Genomic DNA, 20,972 nt, shown 5'->3' with positions numbered 1-20,972 from the left:
GCATAAATGTAGGTTATACGGGTTTTCCGGTGTAAGTTCTGCATCTTATACTAATAAAATTCGGTAATAAATACCATTTAAAACAAAAAAAAAAGAAATGGTGAATTAATATGATTAATAACTTTTTTTAAATTAATGAATACGTTCTGCCCTCTGTATGATCACAAATTTGGTGATTATATAAAAGATATACATACTGTATCTCCGATATTTGTCGCACTCTGTCGCACAATATTTTTTATATAGCAAAGTAGATTTTTTTTTTTTTTTTTTTAAATAGTAACGCGTTTATTAATTATTTGAATTTATACAATAAATTACATAATTAAAAGTAAACACCTAGAGCTTGAAAAATTCAAACCCTATAACTAAGTATTTATCGAACTATAACTAAATCACCTAAATCTATCGTAAAAATCGTAATAAAAATTTCACGCTATATCTAAATATCGCTAAACTAAATCTAAACTAGAGCGTTCGTTAATTTAATTGTTGAATTCCAAGATTTAGCTATATTAATACCTTCTGTGATTAATCCTTTCAATTTATCTAACGTTACTAAGCTAATTTGTCTATTTATATTTGTATTTTTTTCTTTTTTAACTAAATTTTCTTTTGTTTTTTGTTTTTTCATTTTTCCTGGTAATATATCCTTGTCGATTTCATCTTCTACTATATCATCGTTTGCGGCTCTTCTCCTTCTAAGATCTATTTTTTTAATTTGTTCTCTTTCTTCTAATCTTTTAATTTCTTCGCATCGTGGTATCCATATTCGTTTCTTAATCTCGTCATACGTGAACATCCAAAGCTTTTTGATTAGATCTTTAACTTTTTTCTCTTTAGATAAATCATTGAATTTATTATTATAAATCCCTCTTAATAATTCCCATTTTCTGCTTTTCCCCAACAAAATATTTGAAGGACTTTCAATTATATTAATAAATTCACAATTGTAGTTTCTTAAAATATTTAGTTCTTCGGTTTGGTTAGAGTTATCCAAAACTTTTTCGAAATTATATGGTGATTCTCGTATGATTTCATCAATTGATATATCGTTATCTTCACATATCCATATGTGTTCCCAATCTTCCGTGAAGATTTTCCCACATCTTATACATTTATCTGTATCAATTTTGTTCGTGTTTCTTTTAAATAAAGTGTTATATGTGGGCAATTCTTTAAGTAAATTTTTGATTCTGTATGAGCGTTCAATTGTGTCTCTATCACCACATTGTCTTTGCGAAAATTTAACTCTATTACTAATAAATTCAAGACTTGCGATCCAGTCGAATTCGTTTCTATAATTGTACATAAATAGATCTTCTAACCTCTCGCTGTTTAAAATTTCATTTTTCCAAATTGCTAATGTCACTGCTTTCCTCCAAACTCGGAATCCTCCTGTTATTAATTTGTTATTCCAAATTAAATTATATTCATTCGTAATTAAACCTTCGTCTATTAATTCAAAATTATATTTTATCTTATCTACTATCTTATTGTTCTTTAACATTTCCTGCATCTCTTTTCTTTTTTCTTTTATGATTCTCTGTATTTTCTCATTACCTTCGATTAATTCAATATTATTTGTTTCTAAAAAGTTTTCTAAAAATAAAAGCTCTAAATAGTAATCACTATCTATTTTCTTCCTATTACTAAAATTATTAGTAAATTCAATTATTAGTCTATTGACTTTCTCGTTTATTCCTAAAATTAATTCGCTATTCTCACTTATTATCATAATTCCTAAAATTATACATCTAAGAATAATTTTGAATTCGTTTTCGTAATTACATTCATAGCTCGCTAGTAGGATCACTTCCTCGCTCTCTTTTCCTTCGTAATTCAGTTCAAATATTTTCCATACTACATTATATCGATAAACTCTTTTACCTTTATTATTAATTTCCCATTTCTTTTTGTTTGTATTAATTAGTAAACAAAATCTTCGTTTTGTAATCGAAATCAAATTATCTTCTTCTTCGAAAATACTGTTTTTGATTATATCCAGAAAATTTTTGTCATTCGTGTTAATTATTTTGTCGATTAATTCTATTTTTTTGTTAAATGACTCATCTTTTTTATCTTCTTTTGTATACGTTCGTAACCATTCATTCTTTTTTATAATATTATTTAGAGTTTCGTACGGTTTAATATAGTCTTCTTCTTTTCTTCTATCTAAATTTCTACAGATTTCGTTTTCTATGTATATTAGACATTCGTTGCTCCCCTTTTTTTTACTAATGTTTCTAAAACATCCTTGACATTTCTTCAGTTGAGGCGAATTGTTTAGATCATAACTATCTCCGTCTAGTTCTAAATGTATTCCTATTCTTTTGTATTTCTTACTCTGCGATTTTTTTTTATTAATACTAAATATCGGGTATTCTCCGTAGTCGTTCCAAGTTACAATACTATTTTTGTCCGATTTTTCATCTTCATCAAAATAGTTTATGTGAATATTTTCTTTTTGTGCTTGTCCTATAAACTCGTTTCTTATTTTTCTTACTTGTCCACTTTCGTCTGCTATTAGTTTCAATTCTAATTTTTTAAACCATTTAGGCGATTTTCCTTTCGTGTTCTTTCCTCTTTCTTTACATAAATGCTTCCATTTTAGTAAAGTGATACCGTCTGCCTCTAGGATGTCTTCTAAAAACATTATTTTTTTTGTTTTTCTTGATTGAGTACTTGTTATAAAATCCTTACACTCCATTAAATCAATTAGGTCAGTCTTTCCTCCTTTGATTCTGTGGCTTTCTCTAAAATCTTTTATTTCATGATTACATATTTTAATTTTTTCGTTATTTAACGCCTTTAGAGCTGATATGATCCAATTATTTTTCCTGTAATTTGTTATTTCTATTTCTCCAGGACATCTCGAAGTCCATATATTTTTCTGTTCTTGGATCATTTTGATTTTAAATAAAATTTGTAATTTGTAATTTCCATTCGCCTGATAAAGCAAATTCTTACATATCATTTCCATCTGTAAGTCGTAAATATGTTTTATACCTAAAATGTCTTTATCATAAATTATAAAATTTGGAGTTGATCTTGCTAGGCCAGCTCTTTTTTTGATTATCATATTTATTCTTGTCATCAATTTCTCACATTCCCATTTCTTTAGGACTATGGCTGCCAGCTGATACTCTATCCTTGGTATAATAACTATATTCCAAACCGCTATGATTTGTTTTTCGTTTAATCTTTTCCAATTAAATATATTGCAGGCGTTATTGATTATTGATGTTATTTTCTTTTTATATATTTCTCTTTTGTTGTCGTATCTAAAAAATATTCCTAAGTAACGATTACCTTCTTCACTATTTGTTTTTGTGATTGATTCTCCTTTAATTAAAAGTTCTTCTTTATCATTATTTATTTTTATAAGTTCATATTTCGATACGTTTGCTTTTATGTCATTTATATTAAAAAATTGATGACATATCTCAATCATTTTTTCTAATTGTTTTTTATTTTTACTGATAAGCGTTGTATCGTCCATAAATGCCGTAACGTTAATCGATATTTCAAGTATTTCTTTATCTTTTTTATTATTATCGATTAATTTTTCCTCGTAAAAGTTGTAACCTGTCTCCTCTTTCATTTCATTTAATCTACTTAAAAGCGGGTCATAAAAAATTCTCCACAGTATCGGTGACCATACTTCACCTTGGTCGATACCGTCTTCTACATGGTATTCATCTGTAAGTTCGTTGTTTACTAGCACCCTATTAAATCTATTTAAATTGACGTCCATAACTATGTTAATAAAATTTGGTGGCAGTTTAATTCTTTCCAGGCTTCTTTTTAGCATTGTTGTATTTACTGAATCGTAAGCTTTGGATATATCCATCAATAGTATCCATGCTTCTTTTTTGTAATTATTAGCGTCTTCTATTATTGCTTGGATGATTTTTATTGGCTCTAGGGTGCTTTCGTTTTTTAGTGCTGCAAAATTCGTATTTGTCAAAATCTGTTCTTTTGTTAAAATTTCGCCTAATCTATTTACCAATATTTTAAACCAAATTTTTCTTGCCGTTTCTAAGAGCACTATCGGTCTCGTCAAATTTAAATCTTGATTCCAATTTGAACGTGAAGTTTTATTTATCGGATATATAAATCCTTTTTTCCATTCATCCGTTACGTTCTCTTTGGCCATGCTGTCGTTAAAGATGTTTAATAATAAATTCCTCGTTAGGTTTCCGCTTTTCTTCCAAAAGTCGTAAGTTATACCACTTGATCCTGGTGCTTTATTTGTTTTTAGGTTTTGTAATACCCTTTCTAGTTCTTCCATCCTTATCGGTGTCATTAGATTTTTGTAAATATTTTCGTTTATATCTTCATTAGGTGTATAGATCTCTCTCCACTCCGGATCATATTCTAGTTCATCTAGGTCTATTTCTCTTTTCTTTGTCCAATCTTTGTTATGTTTTAATACTTTATCTTTTATCTTTTTTTTGTCTTTTTCTATCGTGATTCTTCCATTCTCTTTTATTACTAATCCTGTCATATTAATTTTCTCTCTCTTTTTTTCTAAAATTCTATTTAACATTTTTCCTATGTCTTCTTCTAGGTACGTTTCGCGTTTTCTTATGTTTATTTCTATGTTCAGGCTATTAATTTCCACATATAGGCTTCTCATAATTTCTGCTCTTTTTGTTCTTCTTTCTTTTAAATCTTTGCGGTTTCTATATTTTCTTAGTTTATCTATCGTGATTCCGTATTCAATGTTTTTTTCGAGTCTATCATGTATGTTGATTAATTTTCCTAGTTTTACCGCGTTGTGTTTACCTGTGTCCGTTGTTCCCCATTGCTCTATTATTATTGTTTCTTCGAATTCTTTGAAATTATATTTGTATTGAAAGGCTTTTCTATCTTGCCATAATTTCTTTATAACTTTATCTGTTATCTTACTGATTCCATGTTCTATTGTATCAATTTTTTCTAAGTTTTCGTATTCTGTGATTAATTCCTCTAATCTTTCTTCGTTTGTTTTCATTAAACTTTCGTCTCTATCTTTTTTTGAATCTTCTTTTCTTTTTCTGATTTTAATTAGTTGTCTATTCTTTTCTTCGTCGTATATATCTACTATCGTTTTCCATATCATTTCTCGATTTAAATGTTGTGTTGTATTCTGGTCTAACGTTTCTAATCTTGTTTCTACTTCTTCTGCTATTTCTTTCCAATCTTCTTGTTCTAATTTTATGTGTCTTATTTCCTTTTTTATTTCTTTCATAAATCCGGGTTTGTTTATTCCTAATTTTTCTTTAATTTCTATTTTAACTGTTAGTGCTTTGTGATCTGTGTCGAAGTCTTCTATTTCTAGTATCTCATGACTTATAATACTTTCTTGAAAGCCTTCGCTTGCGAAAATAAAATCTATCCTGGATGAATTGTCTCCACTCTTCCAAGTGTCTAGTCTATCTTCCGCTACTGTTAAACTTTCGTGAATGTCTTGTAAGCCATGATTCTTGATTGTGTTTGTTAACGGTTTTAATTTTTTCTTGTTATTGGCTGATTCATTGAAATCTCCCAAAATTATCGTTTCATATTCTAGGTTTATTGCTTCGTTCATCCATTTTGCCAAATGTTTTTCTATGTTATTCGTAGTTGGTTTGTCGTTATTTGGATTATATATTCCTATGATTCTTATGTTTTTCTGATTTCCTTTGAATAATAAGTCGAATTTAATCACGTGACCGTTGATTGTTTCTATCTTATATCCTCTATCGTAGATATCTCTTCTTATCATTATTATTATTCCATTCTTGTTGTTTTCGTTGTTGTAGCTACTGTTAATGCATTTGTATTTATCCCAGCCTTTGTATATATATTTACCTTTTGCTTCTTTTAGTTTAGTTTCATTAATTATTGCTATATCCCAGTTTTCTTTTGATAAAAATTTTCTTATATCGCCTTGTTTTTTTGTATCGTTCATCCCCCTTACGTTTATACAACCTATTTTTAGTTTGTTATGTTTTTCTTTTTTCTTATTATTTTCTTGTTGTTTTTGTTTTATGTAAGTTTTTCCTTTTTTTGTTTTATTTGTTGTGATGTTTTCCTCTTCGTTCTCTTTTAAAATTTTCTTCACCTACGCCTCTTTTTTCTTCATTTTCTTCTTCTGTTGTTGTGTTTTGGTATAGTTGCCGGTCAATAGCGTCTAGCCATTCGACGCCTATCATTGGAACTGTTTCCTTCATTCCAATCTCTGTTGTATCCGTTGTAGTTGTTCTTTCCATTCTCGTTGTATCTCTCTGTGTTGTGACCGTTGTTGTTATGGTTATTGTATCCATTATATCTTTGTTGTTGGTGGTAAAAACTTTGTCGGTTTCCTCTAGTCTCATCTCTGCCATTTTCTCTGTTAATGTTGTTGTTGAATCTTCTTCTTGAGTGTATTTGTTTTCCTCTGTTGGTGTAGGCGTTGTATCTGTTATCGTCGTGATCACTGAATTGTTGTTGTTGCGTGTCATATCTGAACTTTCCTTCATTGTCGTATCTACCTTTTCTATATCTATATGTTTCATTCCAGTTGTCGTTCCAGTTTCTTCTGTTTTCATGTGTTCTGTTTCTATTGTTGAAATAACATTCGTCTGTGATGTGGTTATTCCTTTTGCATATATTACATCTGGATCTTCCGGTCTTTCTTCCATCGTACATTTCTTGTTGAAATCGTTTGCCAAATCCATTATCATTTCTTCTTTCATTACGAAAATTATTCTGTCTTCCCGGTCCAGTCCGAAAAAACCAAGTAAAAATCTTTCCGTCGATTTTGATTTTTTTGTTAATTGCTTGTTTTCTGTCTTCATCGTTGTTGAAGTATATTTTCATGTTGTATGTTCCTTTCATCCTGTTGTTGGTTTTGAACCAATATCTTGCGTTGGTAGTGTTAAGTATTTTTGAGAATGTTGTTTCATCGATTTCGTTAGGTATATCGAGTATTTCCGCCATAATTCTTCCTCGTTGTTTGGTTATATGATGTTTGTAATTCATTGGTTCGATTTTTATCATTTTGTTTTTGACTAGGACTCCCCAGGTGTTAAATAGTTCGTCCTCTGTACATTTAATGTCCATTTCTAGTTTCATACTTATCCATTTTCCATTTCCTGTTTTTTGTGTTACGTTTTTGAGTTTACCTAATTTGTCTTCTATTGCTTGGATAACTTCGTTGATATCTGTGTTTTCTCCGTCTATTCCGGTTGCTGATATGATGATTGTTTTGTTCAATTTATTTAACCATTCTAGATCTCTGAATTTTCCTATCGTTCCCAATATTCTTCCGTCGTTTATAAAATCGTTTTTCGCTGCTTCTGTGAAAAAGCCTAAGTACGTGTATTCGTTGCCGTGATGAGTAGTTCTACCTAGTGTGTTCACGTGATATTCTAAAATTTTATTGGTGTTGAGATAATCTATTATCGATTGGTCAGTTTGTCCATCCCTTATTTGGACTGTAAAAAGTCCTGCGAAATATTTCAGATCTTTTTCCGATTTTGGTTGATGCACGGACTCTTTACTTTTATTAGATTTTTCTCCCATGTTGTGATCGGCAGTGATCGCCATTGTTAATGATTGGTCTCTTGATTTTGTAAAATTTCTATTTTTATTCTCGACCTGCATTCTCGAAGTATTATTGGTGTTTTCATTTGTCTGGTGTGATGCATTGTTGTAAACGTGGTATTTTTGGTTCATTTTCCCTTCGTCCCATGATTCTTCACTGGGTGTGTTGCTTTCTATTTCCCACGTATGTTGAATTATCTCTTCGTCTTTGTCGCTGTCCTCGTCGAGGTTGTTCATAGTTATCTTTCTACATTCATTCATAATTTTCTCTTTTTCCTGTTTTTCTATCCTTATCCTGTCTTCGTTATCTACCGCTCCTAGTTCGGTTTGTATTTGGTGCGCTTTTATCGATGTATTTTTGAAATAATATTCTTCTTTGATGTTCCATTGTTCTTCTTTTAGTCGGGCCCATTCGTTCATTTCTACAGTTTTTTGTTGTATCATATCGTTTGTTGCTGTCTTGTAATCTTCTATGTATTCGTTAAATTCTTTTGTTCTTTGGTTGTTAAAGTGTCTTAAGCATATCGTGATTATTCCCCTAATAAAACAACCTAGTATTTCGTCTTCTGAACCCAAAAATTGTGCTATCTCTTTGTCGTTATCGGTTATTTCCATTCCCGCGTTTTGTATTATTGCTCTGCGCTCTTCTTCGCTTTTTTTTGCGTATCCTTCTAGGGCTACGAAGTCTTCTCTTGACGGTGTTATACCCATATTTCTAGTAAATTTTATTTTGCTGCGGATTCTTATGAAAATCGATTTATGCAGGAGAGAGTTTTTTTTTTTTATAGCAAAGTAGATCATATGTACAAATCATATGATACATAACTAATCCCTACTTCATATTTTGACGTAATTTCTAATTTCGGAATCCTTTTTCTTTCTTCTTACTTTTCGCTTAATATGGCGTGTTCAAAGTTATTTTCAGGAGAATTACCTGAATTAATAGACGAAGTTATACAATATTTTCGTTATGACCATAAAACATTACGTTCATGTATATTAGTTAATAGATTATGGTGTCGTTTAGCAATCCCATTATTATGGGAAGATCCATTTTCAATTAAATTTCCTAAAAATTATCAATTTATTGAAATTTATTTACGCAATTTAAATGATGATTATAAAACAAAATTAAATGAATACGTAGTTCATAATGACTTATTTCCTTCAAATACATTATTTAATTATCCTAGTTTCATTCAACGTTTAGATGTATCAAAAGTTTGTAATTCTATTGAAAAATGGATTGCAACTGTTGAATCTTCAACAACTGAAAAGCAATATTCTAGCTATTCCATACGAGATACAATTTTATTATATTCACTTATAGAATTAATTTATAAGTCATTATTTCTAATATTCATTGAGAACGAAGTAAATTTGCATAGTTTTGAAGTTACAATGACTACAGATCACTTTTATTTGATTATTGAATTAATTTTACAAAATCCGAATTTCATTTGTAATATTAAACATCTTAAAATTAATGTTTATAAAATAACCAATAACATGACAAATTTTCTAAATTTTATTTACTCTAATTGTAATTCAATTTCATCACTTTATATTCTATTTATACCAACATATTATGAAAAAAGTTTATCACAAATAATTAAATCTAAAGAGAATCTTAAAAAGCTTTCCTTTACTCATAATTATTCTCCCTCATACGATTTATTATTATCATTAAAAAATTATAATTGTTCAAATACTTTAAACACAATTATATTTCATAATATTGATTTTAATTATATAAGTATTTTAGCTGAAATCTTCAATCAATTAAATGTTTTAGAATCAATTCATATTATTTATTGTCATTCTTTAGATTCTAAGTTTATTCAACAAATTATTAATATTACCAAACCTTTTAAATTAAAATCTTTATTTCTTCATAATGAATTGCAAATTGAATCCTTAAAATTCTTAATACAAAAATCTGGAAATTATTTAGAAAATTTTGGAATTGCAGACAATATATCACAACAAATATTACATTTAATTGTGAAATATTGTAGTAAGATTAAATATTTGGGTCCTGTTTGGTCATATAATGAGAGTGTTAATATATTACTTAGTTTAATTGAAAACATTACACAAAATCTTAATTATCTTACAATTAATGACCGTGGTACTTCAATTTTATTACAAAATTTGGGACAAATTCTTCCTTTTAAATTGGAATATTTGAATCTGGGTCTTTCAGCTAAAACAAGTGATTTAGAAGTATTCTTGAAAAATTCTCAAAATACTTTTATTAAAAAATTGTTAATTAAAAATAACAAGAAAGAAGAAAGTCAAGATATTTTTCCTTCTATAAAAGAATATATTATGAAAAAGAAAAGAGTTAAATATTTAGCTATTTTAGAAACTTGTAATGGAAAAAGTGAAGATTTGTTTTCTCAGAAGGATAAAGTAAAGGAATTTCAATTATATGATATTCAAGTTTCAAATTATGATGATTTGTTTATAAATGTTTATGATTTTATAAATGAAATTGATTAATTATTTATGTATTCAAATTATTTTTTTTTATCACTATAAATAAAGTCATGCTATCATATTAATTCTTAAAGAATAAAATTAAAATACAATAATTTAAATAAATAATTCTACTATAATTTATATTGTATAAAAAATCATTGAAAATATCAAGAATATTTTAATTATCCTTTTGTTATTTATTAATTATTGTATTCATAGTTAGCTATAAACTAGATAACCACACATTATCACATAATGAATGTTTATTTTAAATGCCAGTAAATGTAAAAAATAGCTTCGTAATTTTGTAAAGATAGTTTGAAGAAGCTAATAAATGTGAAAATATTTGAGAAAGAAGAAATTGTTCGATCTGTGCATCTAAAAAAAATGTGCTGTTTTTTATAGTAATTTATTATCAAAATTTCATCTATAAATTTAGACTCTAAAATGTTAACTATACAAAAATCTTAGACGACTTGATATAGTTTTGATTTACATAGTTAACAGTGCAACCCCACTGGACGTGTCGCATAAATATCATGACTCCCCGTGAAATAACTATTACATATTTTATAGATTCATTTTTAAGATTAAATAATTATATCTTGATTATGATAAAAAAATCTGTTTTCTTTATAAGTATTTATAAGCATAATAATCTAACTGATCACTACCAAAATATGTAACAATTTTATTAATAGAATATCTAATTGACTATGATACTTCATTTGCTATGCAATAAAATAAAGCATAGTAAGATTGAAATTATCTCTTTAAATTCTTATGCTTGAAAGAACTTAATTTATAACAATCTAAATTGCATGAATAATTAATGAATTTCTTCTAGAAAATTAATTATATCAAATTTCAAATCATTATACTTAAAAACACAAATATTATGTAATGCAAATTCCTTTACTTTGTCCGTCTGAAAAAACAAATCCTCACGACAAACTTCTAAAGCTAAATATTTAACTCTTTTCGTTTTCATAATATGTTCTTCTATATAAGGTAAAATATCATCATCTTTTCTCCCTATATCAGTACTGATTAACAATTTTTTAATAAAAGTATTTTGAGACTTTTTCAAGAATATTTCCAAATCACTTGCATTAACTAAATCACTTAAAAGGCTCAGATCCAAATATTCTAATTTAAAAGGAAGAATTTGTCCTAAATTTTTCAATAAAATTGAATTAGATACGGTAATTGTAAGATAATTAAGTTTTTGTGTAATATTTTTAATTAAATTAAGTAGTAGTAAATAACAATTATTCTGACTATATACACAAATAGAATCAATATATTTAATATTACTAATATTACTACAATATTTTATAAGTAATCGTAGTAATTTTTGGAATTGTCGTGGTTTAGTGTATCTAAAATTTAAATTTTCTAAATAATTGCCAGACTTTTGTAATAACAGTTCCAACGATTCATAGATGATTTCATTCAAAAATAAAGTTTTCAATTTAAATGGTTTTGTAATATTATTAATTTGATGAATAAAATTAGAATACATGGAATAACAATAAACGATATGAATTGATTCTAAAACATTCAACTGATTAAATACTTCACTTAAAACAACTATATTTTTAAAATCAACAAGATAAAAAATAATTGTATTTAACGTATTTGAACAATTAGAATTTTGTAATGATAATAACGGATGATACAATGTGTATTCATGATTATAACTAAATAAAATCTTCTGAAGATTTTTTTGAGATTTGATTAATTGCGATAAACTTTTTTCATTCTTAGCATATTCTGGAAATGGAAAAAAATAAAGTGATGAAATTGAATAACAATTAGAACAGAGGATTCTTAAAATTTCTCTTATGTCATCAAATGAATTACTCCAATCTAGTTTAAAATTTGTAATATTACAAATGAATTTTGGATTTTGTTGTATTAATCCTAAAATTTCATTAAAACATGCACATGGCCTAACTTTAAAACTATGCAAATTTACTTCATTTTCAATGAATTTTACAAATAATAACCTAAAAATTAATTTTGTGAAGTCTGACACTTGTAAACGTGAAGTTGTTGTTGCCCCAACAGCCCAATTTTCAATAGAATGACGAATTTTATTTGTATCCAAGTATTTAATAAAACTAGGATAATTGAATAACGTATTTGAATGTAATAAATCAAATTTAATTCCATATTCATTAAATTTTGTTTTGTCATCTTCATTTAATTTAGAAAAGTAAATTTCAATGAATTGGTAATTTTTGGGATAATCCTTTGAAAATGGGTCTTCCCATAATAATGGAATTACTAAACGACACCATAATCTATTAACCAATATACACGAATGTAATGTTTTATAATCATAATGAAAATTTTGTATAACTTCGTTTAATAACTCGTGAGGTAAATCTCCTGAAAATAATTTTGAACATGCCATTATGTTAAGAGAAAAGAAAAAAGAGAAAGGAGTTTCCGAAATTAAAAGTCCCGCCAAATGATTAATTTATGTGTTGATCAGTCTTTTATATATTTGTACATGATCACCACTTGATCGGATCATATCGGAACAACAAATCAAAAAATGATCGTATAATTGTATACTGGATGTATAATTGATTTGCAGTTTTCACTAACAATTTAACAAATTAATGGTAATCATGACATTCTTTATACCTATGAAATAGACACCATGAATAATTGGTATATGTTCTATTCATAATCGTAATCATGATAAGTTTATACGGCGTAAATTTTTACTAAAAGCTAAGAAAATAATTAACGCGTAAATAACACGCGTATTATTTACTTCCTCAGCCCAATCTCTATAGATAAATATTTAGCCTAATTTTCGATGGTAGAGTCACATCACATCAATCTACGCCACATACTAATTATTAATTAATATAAATTAATTAACAAGTAATTAACAATTTTCTGTACTACTATTTTCTAATTCTATAGGTTTACTAAAACAAAATTTTTTTATGCCTAGATGTAACAATTTTGTGCTTTGTTTTAATGAACAACATATAAAAAATAAAACCACGTTTGACAACTTATTACAAATTATAATTATCTTGAGTAAATTCTAAGGAATAATCCATCAAAGAAGGATCGATAAAAGAGAAGGATGGGTCTATTAATGATGGATCTATTAAGAATGGATCTGTATACGATGAATCTGTCAAGGATTGATCTATAAATAAGGAGGGATTCATATCAACATCCAAAAAATCACTTTGAAAAAGATCTGTACCATATCGATATCAACTTCCGACATATCTATATCAATTTCCGAAGTAGTATGTGACACAATTTCTGAAGAATCTTTCAACACCGAAGTATCTAAATTAGTATTTTGCGAAATGACTTCTTTTGAACTTTTATTTTGATTATGAGATTTAACAGGAGAATATTTATAATTAGGATATTCTATTGAATGAATTTCCTTAGTGATATGAGACAATTCAGTCCAAAATTGCGATTCACGTTCAGGTATTTCATTCCAAAAATTAGATGCAATACCGGAAATTTCACCAGTTGACATATTTAATCCTATTAATCCCTTTGAAATATTTTTTCGATATAGAACCCATGGATTTTGAGGTCTTGGTATGCTTTTCGATCTTGTTGCATTTGAAGGAGATAATAATTCTTGCAAATTTAATTATTTGGATTGATCTCGCACAGAAGATTGTAATTTCTTGATTCTTACTATACTTGAAGATTCTTTTGTTTTTTTTATCATAGTTTAAGAGCAAAAATGTGGGGAGAGAATCTCTATATATACTGTTCATTTATTGGCGTAAAACAATACTTATAAATACAAAAGAAGTTAATTTGACACATATTATAATACGCGTATTATTTATTTAACTTCCAATGCATAGAAATAATAGATAAAGAAAATTCTTTTTTGAACAATTACAATTCATCATAATATGCTATGGCATAATTAATTCAATTTTTCTCGAAAATCTAACTAATTGAAAGAGGCTAAATTTTCTAGTCGAAAAAAAGTTAGTATAAGGATATGTCAACTACTCTCGCATATATTGCGCCATGTAACTAATAAAGAGTTGATTTTTTAAATTAGTTATGCTAAATCAGTTTTTTATTATAAAAAGTAAATAATGGCAAACAATTGTTAATCTTCTGATTTAATAAATTATATATTTCTTATCGTTATGCGTTTTGTAAAATATTAATAGCTAAGAAAATATGTTCTCAATTAAAACTCAATTCCATTTAATCGCGTATAAGCAACTATATTAAAGAATGAAGTAAATTATTTGTTTTTAAATAGTTAAGAATATATTAAACGCAAAAGATTTGAAATATAAATTTCATTTTTCAAATAATTTTTTTTACTCAGTTCCCAATGTTTACGATATTATTAAATCGTATTTTGTTGATCATTGTCGATCGTAGCATCACATCTTTGTGCTGCGTTTTTTTTTTAAAAAAATTATGTTTATCTAAAAATCTACCATTTTTTTTACATTTTTAAATCAAATAAGTTATTCAAAGTGTTTACCTCTTTTAGACCTGATGTATCATCGGTCACTTTGTTTTGTATGTACTTTATTTTCCCGTCCACGCGATACTCTTTTATGACTTCAACAGCTTCCTTTGGCGAAATGTTATTCATTTCAAAGGCATTTTGGTTGTGACCGCCAGAGAGAAAGCTTACAATTTTTTGACCCCCATGTTTTTGTTGCACCCATCAAACATTATTAAAATATCACGCACATCAATGGAAAACTGAAAAAAAGACTAATTAGTAAGAAAATGAAAATCACCTCCAAGAATTGAACTTGGACACAAAAATTGTGGAACCAACGGTGATGGATAATGTTGAGTTAATAAGTTATTAAGGAAAGAACTCAACAAAGGAATGAAATAAAGGGTATCACATGTGAAGAATGAAATCATATGAGATAGATCAAATGATCAAGAAAGGTAAATTTTACAAGACAAAGGATCTCTCTGACACCAATTAGCATAGTGCAAAAAGGGCGATGCATTGTAAAATTTATCTATCTAAGAATGGTCAAATGATCAAAAAAGGGTAAATTTTTATAAGACAAAGGATCTCTCTGACACCAATCAGCGCTGTGCAATGCTTCATGGGCGATGCAAACGATCCCCTTATAAAAATTATCTATCTAAGAATGGCCAAGTATTCCCGAGTTGACCAAAGGGTAAAGATTACGTCTCCATGCTATATTTGGTAAGCAATGGACCTAGCTACGTAATATAAGATTATTGAGAAAGAAAAAAAGAAAAGAAAAAGATAGTAACTAAGCTATTGGGAAATTAAAAGGATAATATTATTTAATAAATAGGTTAATTTATAAAGGAAAGAATAAAAAAAGTGGAGAATATAAATTATGCAATTAAGCAAATAAAGAAGATGAAGAAGAATTGATGATAAGGTAGATAATATATAAAGAGTAAATGATAATAATATATATAGCAAAAGATTTTTAAAAGAGTAAAATAAATTATAAAGATATGAAGGAAGAGAAGGGAGATGTTTGAGAATGAAAAAGAGTATAGCAATTATGTATTTCAATGAAATAAAAAACAAAACAATTATATGATTGAGGAGATTGGTATTTATGAGAAGGATTATAAAAAGAATGTAAAAAAGTAATGGAAGTAATGGTAGATGTTGAAATAATGATGGATGTTGAAGAATTTCAATTTGTTGAGGAGTTTCAATTTGTTGAGGAAGATTATAGCATTTGTTGATTGGTATTTCATTGAAAACAGTAGAGATAATATTTGCACACAATTGATAAGACATTTTCAGTTGATATAGAAGATTAATATTTGAGAGAAAAATAATATTTGAGATTTGAAAAATAATATTTGAAAGTTTGAAAAATAATATTTGAAATTTGAATTTTTTCTTGAGGAAGTGAGGGTATATATACTTGTAAAAACATTTGATAGCTCATAAAAAAAATAAAGATTATCATGTATGAGTCACATTTGTTACAATATGATTTACCCCCTATAAATCAGTAGCACTGATGTATTCACTTATACATAAGCTTTATATAATGTAAACCTATATAATATTTTGCAGTAAAAAATCAGCATATCAGCATATTAGTATTGTAGATTTATATTTATAAAGATGAGTCACATTTGTCACATCAATTGATTCATAAGCTAATTGATCTGAAACTTGTACTGTAATATGAATCTTAACAGTTAATTAAAAAAAAAATTATCAAGTTTTTTCTAAAATACCATAATCAAAAATAATAAAATTTAAAGTAAATTAATATTGGTAAAGGATAGATATTGCTATATTTACTATATTTTTGCTTTGGACATTTAGCTGCAAGTAATTTTGAGCGATATAATTATCACCGCATAAGCTTTTCCAGCAATTATATATAATGACACAGATTTATACATTACAGATAATAGAGGTATCATAATAAGTGTTACATACTTGGGAATATATTATTTGACCGTGACATAGCTTATAGCATCAGTTAAATGGATAAACTATATACTGTAAATTATTTAATATCGGATATTGATTATTTTTTAATAGCCCAGACAATAATAATATTATAGGTATTATAGTATGTGGGCAATATCACATGGATTAATTGATGATCGGCTATAAATTTTTACTGATGTGGCCAACCATGTGAGTCAAACTTTTTTATTATCACAGGTATAGCCAAACTAAACAAATATACGTTGTTGTAAATTGTTATAGCTTTATAGCTTTATCAAAATTTCTTCAGAAATGTAAGATTAACATAGCAACAACTAAAAAAATCAATAAATGATGAACTTCATTAATAAAATCATACTGTATTTTAATAATGAGACTGTTTTTTATATTATAATTTTTTCATGTTAATAAAATGAACAATTTAATTGAAAAAATTAGTAGATATCGACATATTACATGAAACAACTGAGATATCATGTCAAGATCAGCTACATCTGTGATTTATATTATAGATTGTATGTTCGCCAAAAAGATGAAATAGTATCCGCAATTATCATATTTTGATAAAAAACAAAGATCATTATCTTTAACTTTGAACTTTGAAGAACAGAACTCGCATTAGCGTTAGATTTAAATATGTATAATCATTTATTTTTATACCCAAATTTCCGTTTTATATAATATAGCTGAAAATTTTTCATTTAATTCTATAATATTCTTGTTCCCTATAACCAGGATTCAAATCACATCCTTCCAGCTGTTGAAAATGAACAATCATCTATTCATCCACAAGCTTGTAATACTTCTCGATTACATGATTCATTTACAAAAGATCTTCCAAAATCTAGCCGTAGTACCGCAGTACCGCAATTATTTCGCGCACAGTATGTATAATGACGTCATCATAAGAATTTTTTTATAAGCCACATTATAAAATATATTTTAGTATAAATCAAATTTCAGTTGATGTTATTGATTTTACATAGTATGTTATTTCTAATAAAAACTTTCTTTTAAATTAAAAAAAAATTGTTAAAACTTTTAAATTTTTAATTTTTTATAGGAGCTTCAATTGAAAATGAAAGTGAAAAATAACAAATTAGTAATTATAAAATTTTTTTACTATAAATGAACAAAATCAGTTTGTGATTGAGCAATAAAGTCAAATCGTAAAGACTTATTAAATGAATAAAATGATGATATAGAGTATATTCTTTCACAATAAAGTGTGGAATATAGTGAAAAGATTAATTAGAATGATATTTATCTGGATTATAAATTATTATTGCTTGTATAAATTTGATTATAGAATTATAGATTCAATATTTTGCAAATGCTCATAAAAATAAAACATTGAATAAAAAAAAAAGAATATAATTTTGTGAGGGAAATTGAACATTTTTAGTTGATTCTTATTTTAATTAAATATTACAAAAAAAAAGACAAAATTTTTAATAACAATTTATATCTTTATAAAACAATTTTTTTGTAAAATAAAAAAATTAATTTAGTATATTACACGTCATCATGCAATATAAAATCTGATTTTAAAAGTACGGATATAATAAATAGATTAAAATCACTCTCTTGGATAAAGTTTTATCAAGCTAGTCACATAAAAATGGAATGTTTATGGCATAGTATAATGAAAATCTTATTGACATAAAATAAGGAAGATTTGGGTCATTTTTAAATCATAAATATACACATTAAAAGTTGGATAAATGTTGATAATTCGTTCTTTTATTTATTTTGTTTTGTTACACCGCTTATCTATCCACTTCACTTATCACTATTTATATTTGGGTCCTCTATTTTACTATTTAGCTCTTAAAAACTTTAATAAAAATACTAAAATATATAAGAATCATTGATTTAAGTTGGCCGAATTTTCTGAACATTATTGCAAATAATATGGCGATATAATATCAGTTTTTTAAAAAATTATGCGTGAGTAATATTTAAGTAAATAAATTACAATTCTTCTAAGAAACAAGCATCAAATTTTAAGATTTATCATTGAGCAGGTCAGGCCAGGCTTCACCAAATGAATATTCAGAAACCACGCAAAGGCGAAGAATTTTTCTAAAATAGATTTATTTTCCCAGTTATTCTTAAATATCCAGTTGATTTTCTAATATCACTAATGTCGATTCCATTACTACTTTGCTGATATCCTACGATTTACTGTAAGTACACTATATTAGCACCACAAAAGACGTATCCCAATTGTAATTAGAAAATATATCCTATGGTAGCTGAAGAAAAACATACCTTCAAAAACTCTAATCGTTATTAACTCAAATTCAATGGTTTCCTCTTTTTTTTTTGATTTTCAAAAGAATTTTAACACATAATTTGATTTAATTTATTATTAATCTATTAAAAGATGATTTTGGTCATGCACTGAAATACTGCAGAGAAATTTTTTATTCCATATTTAAGTTACAGCTATAATGTACTTTCCGCTGCGGATAATGGATTGTATTATTTATAAAATATAAATATGATGAAAAAATTATTGAAGTATTTACATGTTATTGGGAGGATTCAATTTGATGACGACGTAGAACGACGTATTTATGAAACTGATTTAGCTTATTTGCACGAAATAAATAAGGTATCTTCAAATTCTATTTATTTGATCATTTATTAATAATTTTAATTTTTTAATTTACTGTTATATTTAAAGACAAAGGTGTTAGAAGAATCACGCAATAAACCAAAAGGTTATCTATGGTTAAAGAAAATTCGGCCAAATTTCAATTTGTTGGAAAAAATGAAAGATGGTATTACGAACAATTATAATTACGGTAAATCATTCTAATATTAGAATTACTACTCCAATAACTCAATATTTTATTTTTAAATTTTTACGTTACAGTTAGATAATTGTTTGTCATTTTTGTATTAGTAATAATAAAACAAAGCTACAATATTATTCCCAGTACATTCTGTTATTCGTATAGTTTTGTGATTTTTTAGTGTTGTGTAAATACAATAAACAAAAAAAGCAGTTACCGAAAATAATTACCTGGATAACGTGAATGATGATCAGTGATGCTGGAAAAGAACAGCACAACCTATATGACGTACTATTACGGATATTATTTTGTAAAATAATCTCGTCAAAAATTTTATTATTTCACTGCAATCATACAAGACGTTAAAATGCATGCTCAAGTAAAAAAATATACAATGTTAAATTATTTATCTCCATTTCGATTATTCAAAAAATTGAGAATCTAAACATGTTCCGAAATATGATTGAACCAAAATTTGTCAATGAAAAATATTTTAAATGAATTTTATATACAAGAAATCGATAAATGACATTTCAATTAAGATTATGTTCAATTTAAATTTAGGAACAGAAAACAGATTTAATAATTTATTGGAAATAATAACAATTTTTTGTATTTATGTAAGCGTTTAAAGATACTGTTAAAATGACTAAAGTTACTAAATCTTTGTCTTTAAAATGAGGAAGTAATAATTTACGGATAATTTAAAATAAACATCCATCTTAATTTTCTGATCTGCTAAAGACCTAGATATTATATTTAATTTTTTTAAAAAAAAATTCTAATTTTGTGAAACTTTCCATTTACCAAATTTATCCAGGAATTACTATTTTCCTCAAATTTCGTGCGGACTTTCGACATGTGATACTATCCTATCTATAAATAGTAAAAATATTTGTATTTTCTTTTTTAAATTCTACCTTTATAAAACCGTAAAATTAATTTCCACAGTAAAAATTTTCCTGCACCTAATAACACTGAACTTATTAATAATTCAAATGAGTGTGATTAGATAGAAGAAGCAATTTCTATAAAACTTATTAAATTTAATGAATTTGACCAATTTTATAATCTTCAAGAAATTGGCTCTGGAGGCTTCAGAAAAGTTTATCGTGCAGATTGGAAGGATTCTCATAAATGTTGTGCCTTTAAATCTTTTTATAATTTAAATGATGCTACAATTAAAGCGATTGTTTGTGAGGTAATTATAATATCAAAAAAAAAAAATTTTAATTATTATAATATTTACATTTCTAATAAAAAAATTTTTTTTTTATTTCCATTTATAACATAATTAGCAAGCTTGTATAATTAGAGAATTCATTTTAAAAGTTTTTTCTATATAATAATAAGTATAATAAAAAAATTTATCACTTTATTTCACCTTTTATCGTTAAATATGATGGTAAAAGGTAAGACGCAGCAATCAAATTGTCAGTTGTTCTTAACTTATTTAAATTCTATATTAAGGCGTGTGTGTTGACACTATCTTAGATAATAATTTGATGAAAAAAATAGATTAAAAAATAATGATTATCGAAAAATCGAAGTAAATATAATCAGTCAACATAGATACATATATCAAATGACTCATGCAAATAATCATCGGAACCTCAAATCTGATCACAACCATTAGTTTTACTAATAATAACTCAACT

General features: G+C 26.6%; 5 protein-coding genes across 6 annotated transcripts; 1 reads left to right on the top strand and 4 right to left on the bottom strand.

Moving 5' to 3' along the window:
• Positions 1-463: 463 nt before the first annotated feature.
• Positions 464-1,738, bottom strand: OCT59_000342 (uncharacterized protein; the record flags this gene model as incomplete). Of its 2 annotated transcripts, none has more annotated exons than XM_066138762.1 (1): positions 464-1,738. In XM_066138762.1, the coding sequence occupies one exon, from the start codon at positions 1,736-1,738 to the stop codon at positions 464-466; it is 1,275 nt and encodes a 424-aa protein (XP_065988227.1). The 2 variants fall into 2 exon arrangements, with proteins under 2 accessions (XP_065988227.1, XP_065988228.1); XM_066138763.1 differs by having other exon boundaries at positions 464-1,519.
• A 4,303-nt stretch (positions 1,739-6,041) lies between these two features.
• On the bottom strand, positions 6,042-8,265 carry OCT59_000341 (uncharacterized protein; the record flags this gene model as incomplete). Its single annotated transcript, XM_066138761.1, has 2 exons — positions 6,042-6,511; positions 6,624-8,265. The coding sequence occupies 2 exons, from the start codon at positions 8,263-8,265 to the stop codon at positions 6,042-6,044; spliced, it is 2,112 nt and encodes a 703-aa protein (XP_065988226.1).
• A 189-nt stretch (positions 8,266-8,454) lies between these two features.
• OCT59_000340 (uncharacterized protein) lies at positions 8,455-10,059 on the top strand (the record flags this gene model as incomplete). The annotated part of the gene is made up of 1 exon (XM_025326849.1): positions 8,455-10,059. One exon carries the CDS (start codon positions 8,455-8,457, stop codon positions 10,057-10,059), a length of 1,605 nt encoding a protein of 534 aa, XP_025174007.1.
• Positions 10,060-10,867: 808 nt separating this feature from the next.
• Positions 10,868-12,460, bottom strand: OCT59_000339 (uncharacterized protein; the record flags this gene model as incomplete). The annotated part of the gene is made up of 1 exon (XM_025332288.1): positions 10,868-12,460. The coding sequence occupies one exon, from the start codon at positions 12,458-12,460 to the stop codon at positions 10,868-10,870; it is 1,593 nt and encodes a 530-aa protein (XP_025174008.1).
• Positions 12,461-13,237: 777 nt separating this feature from the next.
• On the bottom strand, positions 13,238-13,570 carry OCT59_000338 (uncharacterized protein; the record flags this gene model as incomplete). The annotated part of the gene is made up of 1 exon (XM_025326850.2): positions 13,238-13,570. The coding sequence occupies one exon, from the start codon at positions 13,568-13,570 to the stop codon at positions 13,238-13,240; it is 333 nt and encodes a 110-aa protein (XP_025174009.2).
• Between the last annotated feature and the right edge of the window lie 7,402 nt (positions 13,571-20,972).

This window comes from Rhizophagus irregularis, chromosome 1 (assembly GCF_026210795.1).
Source record: "Rhizophagus irregularis chromosome 1, complete sequence".
NCBI lineage: Eukaryota > Fungi > Glomeromycota > Glomeromycetes > Glomerales > Glomeraceae > Rhizophagus > Rhizophagus irregularis.
This window is presented reverse-complemented; position numbering and strand designations above follow the sequence as displayed.